Below are 8,123 nucleotides of genomic sequence, written 5' to 3'. Positions count from 1 at the left end.
ACTGACACACAGATCAACGTAGCAGGTCGACTCCGGAGTGGGGGTTGGGGCTGGGTTTTGGGTGTAAAAAAACAACAGGAAAGAGGCAGAGAGCAGTTCTTCTTAGGAACATGGAGTAATATTTTTAGGTTTTTACGTTACCCATGATGCCAAAAACAATAAAAGCTCTAGCAGAAGAGCCTGTTGACCATCATGGAAAAACCTGCATCTGCTGTGAATTGCAGGAGAGAGCGGATGCAGTGCGCACTCCACTCCATGCCACTTCCGCGAACCTAGCGTTAGAGCTGAGAAAGCTTTCCAAACAGATCTGGCATGGACATAAAATGTTTAATTCATACAAAGCATTACCCTTCCGCTCACTTTGGGGTCCAGATGACTCCAACCACATATTGATGTGTGATTCCTTCCATGAGAAATGTGGACAAAGGTGGACAGGATTTTATGTTTGCCATGGACATTAGTGAAACTCAAAAATCAATGATTAAAAAAAGTTCAGCGCACTGTCTTGTGGGGTCCAGATTACCCCACTTTTAATGTAAACAAGCTAAGGAGAGCGGAAGGGTTGATATAAAAAAATGTACACAAGAATTGAGATTACATCTCAATGACAAACTGTGTTTAAAAAAAAAAAAAATGTACCGTATTTTCCCGAACAATAAGTCAATAAGTCACAGGAGCCAAAAAAAAATGCATAATGAAGAAAAAAAAACATATATAAGTCACACTTTTGTGAGAAAAGTCCAACATTTAACAAGCCCGACGTAACGTTACATTTGACACCCAACGCGATTCATGCCCTCTAGTGGCTGTTAGGGGGAAACGACTGCTAAAACAACTGCTAAAAGGTGACCGGTTGTTAGTGAAGAAAATAACGAATATATGAGCCTATCTCAAACAACACAAATAAGTCCCTCCTGAGTACAAGTTGCACCCCTGGCCAATCTATGAAAAAAAACGCGACTTATAGCATGGAACATAAGGTAAATGTGCTGTCACTCTCTAGCTGGAAGCATTCAACAAAAGGAAACACTAACCACCACTCTTGTGAAATATTTATCCTATACCAAAAAAGATGCTTTATAGTTAAAGGTTTAATGTTGCTGCTGAAACACGATCCATACAAGCATAGTAAACCCATTATAAGTTACTACATCATGACTACTACATCGCTGAGGATTCTGAAGTCTGTTGGGGCCGACCACAAGGAAATGTAGGGAAATTTCCACAGTTTCCTGTCACCCTACGACCTACCCAAAGATTAGTGGCTGTTACAAGTGAGTGGAACATATGAGGGCCCATAGGAGGGCTGTTTTCTGCTGCTATCTGCAAACTCAGGGTCTCTGATGGATGAATAAGTCCAGACAGCCACATCCGCCACAGGGTCCACAACTACCAGGAAAACCAATGTCCTGTAAAATGATCTGTGTTGGTTGTCTTTGCCTTTTTGAGTATCAATTGTGACAACTTCAAGTATTTACAGTCAAACTTTGAAAACCGAGTCATTTAATGATCATCAGTGATCTGTCATCCCCTTCTCAATCAGTTTGTACAAATAAGGACTAGCTCACACAGAGTAATACGAGGGTCAGACCGAGACTGGATCGTCCGCCCTAGAAAAAAATGTCTTTGGTCAAAGAGTTTTTTCTGTAAGTGCTGCAAAGGAATGGAACTCTGTTCCTCAAAGCATCAGAGAACTCCTATCAGAAAGGTTGTTTCTGTAGAAATGTCTCATGACACATCATACATGTCACCACTCATAATGCCTATGACCCTCTCTAGTCAAGTTTTGCCACTTTAAATGCCCACAGGCTTAAATTGAAGGTTTTATGTTCATTTATTCTTCCATAATGGTGATCTCTGTGATTAAAGGTGAATTACAATGTTACTATCAATTACTATGTTTTTTTCATATATATTTACATTATCTTTTAAACCATTAATAATATTAGATGTTTACATTGCACGTTTTTAGCTACAATGTATATTACCATCTTAAAGTGTTGGCGTTAATATGTTTATATAGTAATTTTGTTGTTAATTTCACTTTATTTTAGGGAGACAAACTAATCACTTATCCGCAGAAATCAGACAAAAAAAATTGCCTTTTTCCCAACTCTGGGGTATTTGTAGAGATACTTCTAATGAGCAAATTCCCTGTCGAATGAACTAATACATACAAAAAATAAATCCGGTTCATTTCGTTGGACTTTCAATACAAGCTTTTATGAAGCACATATTGCTTGACTTGTCTTATATTTTCTTCAAGTATTAGACAAGACAGATAAGCTCAGCATTCTGATAGAAAACGGTTGAGGAAATGAATATTGTGATATTAAATGAAACAGTGTTTTTGATCAAATGATGTGCCATACAGGGAAATGAAAGAGAAGGGAAAGAAGGGAAAGAGTTGAACCCCTGCTGTGCCAACACTTTTGATTTTTAAATAGTCATCTCTCATGATAACAGGATCCCAGAGGGCTGTAACTAGCTATCAACTATCACCCCAGAAAACAAACCACTGGGCCTCCATCTGTGTTTTGGTTTACAAAAAATAAAAGATCCCAATTAAATACACATTTAAAAAGACTGAATTTGATCATAGATGAGAAAAGTAGAAGAAAAAAATTCTACACAGGGACTTCTGTATTAGAAGTAGTAGCGACTATAAAAAAAAACAAAAGTCCCTGAGAGACTGACGCTGGGCCTGGTTATTGTGTGACGCGAAAAACAAAGGAACTTAGTACTTGTCCTGCATGATGTTCCCCTAACTTTTTTATTTATAATGTACAGAAATATCAAAGGTTTTTGTAATAGTGATCTGTCACATGACAGGAGGACAGTAGGAAAAGTAGCTAGATCGAAGCACATGTAACAAGATACAGTCGACTGAGTTTTAGGCAGGGAAGTTTCCCCACAGTGTATTGATGAGGATACTGCTTCCTTTTACTGATTATACTCATCATTGCATGAGAGAAAGGGAAACCCCACTTCCAGGAATCCAAAGCCATTGTATTATTGATTTAGTTTATGCACCATTAGACTTCAGCTACAGTTGTGTGAAAAAATAAACCCTCTTTTAAAGAGGGTTTGTACTGATAATCAGAATCTGAAGACAGGAGTGATGAAGCCTCACATGTTTGGAGGCCTCATAACCCAGACTGACAGTAATCCACACCTCTATAATGTCATGCTGTCATATCAATTGAACCATTTCTATCCATTGTTGATCCTTGGACAAACATATAATAAGTCGTGGAGACTGCTGACCCAGCCATGCCGACCGTTGGAGTCAGAAGCTCCCCCTAAACAAAACTACCTAAAGAAAGGTCCAACCCCAAACTAAAATAACAAAACACAGCAGTGTAAGACTGCTGAGAACAAAGAGGGGAAAAATAAATAATAAAATAGCAATTGTTTAAAGTAAGAATTACTTCATTAACATTTATTAAATTTAGATTAAATGTATAAATTGATGTCTGAGGTTCACATAGATGATAAACTATGTAGGTTTTTACATCCTGTTGACCTGAAGACGTCTTGTTTGATCAACTCTACCTCCAGAATGAACAGATTTGATATGTAAAGAAAAACTTTGGTAAAAAGTTGGATCTTTTACGAGTTAAAAGCACATTATCTTGTGCTGCACAACATTGGTTACTAGTTGCCCAGAACTGCACTGAGATGACTCTGTCTGACACAGAGAATCTTTTTTAAACAAAGTAAATAAGATAGCATTAAATAAAAAAAATCACATTTTGAGAGATGCTAGACTCTTTTTATATTTTTGCTTTTGTACGTGCCAAAAAATAGACAAAATTCATATTCATTATTTAAAAAAAAGAAGCGTCTCCTTCTAGATTTTGATCTGCAGAAAACGAGCACAAATCCAGAACTGAATAAACTAGTTTTTAACCACTCTTGACATGACAGCCCCCCTCCTGGGCCATGGTAAAATCCTCATGGGTAGACCGGTCCGCAGCCACAAAAAGGATGGGGACCACTGCCCTATAGCACTTTTACCAAGCAAAAGTATTTGCATAATTTTCAATATGTTGCATTTTTCTGAGTGTCGTGGGTCACTGGGTAAAGTGTCACATGTGGATTAGATGGATTAAAGGCCAAATCTCCAGCATCATTTTTTAAGGATTTTTTTCTTTCCAAATTTTTCAGTAATTTTCAAGCATGTTTTAAGGATCTTCCTGTCATTATTTTCCATTTTGTTACAAACTACACCAATTTACCATGCGTTGTCATATTTTTTTTTTATGAGAAATACTTTTTATTGGGTATAAAAATTATCCGACAAAAGTGATGGAGTAACTATTTATAGCAAAAGTGTTTCAGGTCTTCCGTTTCTGTCCCTTCAATTGTTGACTCAAAATGACCTATTATAAAATAAAAAAACGCTCTGGAACCAGAGCTGGGGGATCTCCATGTGTCTGCAGCCGGAGGTGGGAGGATCAGGAAGGTCTGCACAGGCACCCCAGGCACTGGAGACATAAGTAGAGGGTGCTGTCAGCTCCCGCTGCTGCAGCAGATCCAGCTCCAGCTCTGGGGGGATAAGTCATTACTGGGGGGCAGAAAAACATTGATTTGCTAAGAGACTTCTTATATTGACAGAGAACATTTAATTTCTTCTGTCTTTTATTTTTATTTCATATTTCTACAATTGTAAAAACAAAAATTGAACTAAAGAGGAAAAGGAAATAACCTCATGAAACTGATTGGTCCTGAGACAGGAAGAGGATGTTTACTCTCTGCCTGGATGTTTGGGTGTTTTTTTTCAGCGGCAGTAATCAACACCCTTTAAGTTACCTAGGAGGCGCTGTTCACTGCAGCTGCATCACACAAAAGCTATTGACAAGCTCATTGATTAGAAAGGAGCAGACAGGTCTGCAGGCGGTTGCTCTCCAAAACGATCACCAAGGCTGTTCTGTGGGATTATTTCCTCTGTAAAAAGTCAGAGTAATGCTGCAAAAAGTGACTTTATGTAGCACCTTTGGCGCATGCTTCTGATCTAGTTCCTGCTCAAAGGACGACAAAGCATCTTTTTATTACTATTGGGAGGACGTTGCAGCAACATGCTAAACACATGCAGACACTGAGAAGAGGGCTGTGTTGGCTGATGAAAATATGACGTGACTCTGGCTCAGGATGGACAAACACTTAGATTTGGATGAATCTGCTAAAGCATCAGAATTCCAAACTAAAGGCTTTGTGCCAGTAAAAAGTGAAGGAACTGTGTTATAATGAGGTTCCAGGTGAGCTTGCAAACAGAAAGGGTTCACAGCCCCGTGGGAGCCCCAGCAGTGAGGCATGCCCCAACAGCAACACACTGTAACTATAGTATCACACTTGAGACGTTGTTTTTTCACAGAACACTCAGCAAGTTGACAGCGGAACATACAAATTAGAGGTATTGGCGAGATTCAGGCGACACGAGACATATCCTGATATCCGTCTCACAATACAATACGTATCGCGATATAACCGTATCAGAACAATTGTTCACTTCTTTTTTTCTTTCATAAAAACTCGATCTGAATATTAATAAGTTTTTTATTGTCATAAAATGGTAAAGATTCATGTGCATGAGATCTTCTTATTAGTGCTGGGTATCGATTTTAATTTCCAGAAATGATGCAATTCGATTCACAAAAGCCTGGATAGATTCAATTCAGATTTTTTTTTCTTCGATTCAAATCATTTTTATGCTTACACATTTATACACATTTGTTTAGAATTACATAATCTACTGTATGTTTTTAATATATTTATATGAATCTGACACAGTTCACATGCTGTAACATTTATTAGTGAAACAATGAGATTGTTATTATCATACATGATTTATTAAAAGGAGAATCTCTAACAAAAATGTTCAGATCATTAACATTGTAAACATTGTTCTGCTTCTCCTGGAGGATGTTTCAATTTGGCCACTAGGTGGTGATCGCACTATAGAAGTACACCTTATTCCAGAAGAAGAAGAAGACAATATGAGCAAAAAACAATGTTTTAAAACCACAAATTGCTACTTTTAAAAGGATATTTCCTTAAAAGAGTTTAGTAAATTCATGCCTGTGAGTTTATAAAGATGTTCATTTAGTCAGCAATGTATGTTTAGGTCGACCGAGTGTTAGCATTAGCCATCCTGTGGGAAATTCCATTAAACGTTAGCATCAAGCTAGCAGACTTTAGCTTTATGTTCTAAATTGATGTATACTTTTATTAATAGATTATTGATCTGTTGAGCTTAAATTGATTCATATCGATTAAACGGTTTTATCAACCCAGCCCTACTTGTTATTGTTGTTCATGTACTCTGCTAAAGACGAGAAGTCGGGGGTTTAAGTGGAAAACAAAAGTACGACGCTGAACTACGTTTGCTCATAAATAATTAATTAAATATTGTCAGCATTTAAAATCCACACAAATATCGCCAAACAACAAAAACGCACCTTAAGTCGTGGGTCAAACAGGATAAACCTTTATTGAACACTCTAAAACTAAATTTTTAAAACTTGAAAAATCTAACTTTTTAACATTGCTATAAATAAAAACAGGCGGGAATATTATTCCAGAATAAATAAACTTATACCTTAAATAACTTTTAATATTTTACTCCTAATAAAAATATATTTTGTCAAAATTAAACAAGTTAGAAATTAGCGCAAATAACATCAGGCCGTTAATAATAAAATAAAATGATCTCGACTTTGACTCATGCTTTATGTCATAGTGTGCAGCGGAAATGTAAATATTGATTTTCCTACTGGAAACCGTTATGAACCATTTTACAACAATTTGAAAGGTAGCTAAACAAACAAAATCCAGAGTTCTGGAGAAAGTTATCACGTCCCAAAGCGTCAGGAAAAACATAATAATTTATTGTAATCCATCACTAGTGGGAAAGCTCTGATGGATGATGGAACATCTGCTAAAAGCAGCTTACAGAACAAAAGTATGAAAGACAGAAGTCCTTCCATCCACTAGCCCACTGCCTCTGCCTCATGTTGCATTGCTCTCATGATACATCTCTGTCTTCACCTAATGGGCCTGATAATTGTGATAAATGTGCAGCTCCAGCCAGGTTTCTGAGGGACCAGATGCTGGTGTGACCTGGAGGCCCTCAGGGAAGACATGCAGTAAAGCTGCATTTGGGACACTTCTGGGTTCTGGTTTAAGTGGCTTTTGAAATGACATCATCCATTCAACAGACAGGAACCCTGCTGGCTCCACAGGACTCCAACACCAGGAGTTATTCTAATGAAGGACTGTATGGTCCAGTCGTTCAAACATCGTCATGATAAAAACGCTTACCATGAACAAAACTTCCCAGAGCCACCAAAACCAGAGCAGGGAGCAGCGGCAGACCCCTCTTCATGGTGTGGGCAAATGAGGAGAAGCTGCTGGTCCAAGTCTGCAGAGCGGCGTCTCCAGCAGCAGTAAATCCACCAGAGAACTAATGTTCTCCAATTAGAGAGCTCCGCTGATCCAAACAAACTCCATGCCACCCGCAGCAGGACCAAAGCAGAACTTTTAGCATCCCACGCCGCAACTTTTCTTCTTCCGTCCACCACCAACTTCCTCGGAAAGTCCGACAGAAGTGACCCCAGGTGATGGGAGGAAACGGCGGCTCTGAGCGGCTGCAGCGTCCGGTCAGCGCGTCCCGTTCGCCGCTGTTTTCAGGAGATATCCCCGCGGAGTGTGAGCGCTGCGGCTCCCTCTGAGAGAGAAACACGGACACGGACACGCGGGGTCATTGCGCCGTCAAACGGCGCCCGCTCCGTGGGCTGAACCGCTCCATTTCCCGTCCGCGAGGTGCCCGCGTGCGCATCCGCTCTGAGGGAGGCTGACTGCAGCCTCATCACCAAACACGGTCCGGAGCCGGAAGAGCCGCGAGCTCAGCGCTGTGACTCTGCGCGGCACTTCCGCTTGTCCTTTCAAAATAAAGCTGATATCAGCAGCGTGCCTGTTGCTACAAAACATACCTCATTTGTGTTATTAGAGCACGCTAATGCTACTGAAACCAGCTGCAGCAGTCCTCATTATGCGTCTCTCAATTAGTCGTATACCTGTTTACAACTTTCAAAGGTTTATCTCCCATAAATGTTTGTTTT

General features: G+C 39.3%; 1 protein-coding gene across 1 annotated transcript in view; it reads right to left on the bottom strand.

Annotated features, from left to right (window-relative positions):
* Positions 1 to 7,895, bottom strand: part of robo3 (roundabout, axon guidance receptor, homolog 3 (Drosophila)) — a 96,769-nt gene extending 88,874 nt beyond the window's left edge. Inside the window, exon 1 of the mRNA XM_024261674.2 lies at positions 7,324 to 7,895. Coding sequence (XP_024117442.1) covers positions 7,324 to 7,387 — 64 coding nt within the window. The 5' untranslated portion in view covers positions 7,388 to 7,895. The remainder of the gene's footprint in view (positions 1 to 7,323) is intronic.
* Positions 7,896 to 8,123: the final 228 nt, after the last annotated feature.

This window comes from Oryzias melastigma, linkage group LG14 (genome assembly GCF_002922805.2).
Source record: "Oryzias melastigma strain HK-1 linkage group LG14, ASM292280v2, whole genome shotgun sequence".
Classification (NCBI taxonomy): Eukaryota; Metazoa; Chordata; class Actinopteri; order Beloniformes; family Adrianichthyidae; genus Oryzias; species Oryzias melastigma.
Note: the sequence above shows the minus strand (reverse complement) of the source record. Positions and strands in the feature narration are given on the sequence as shown.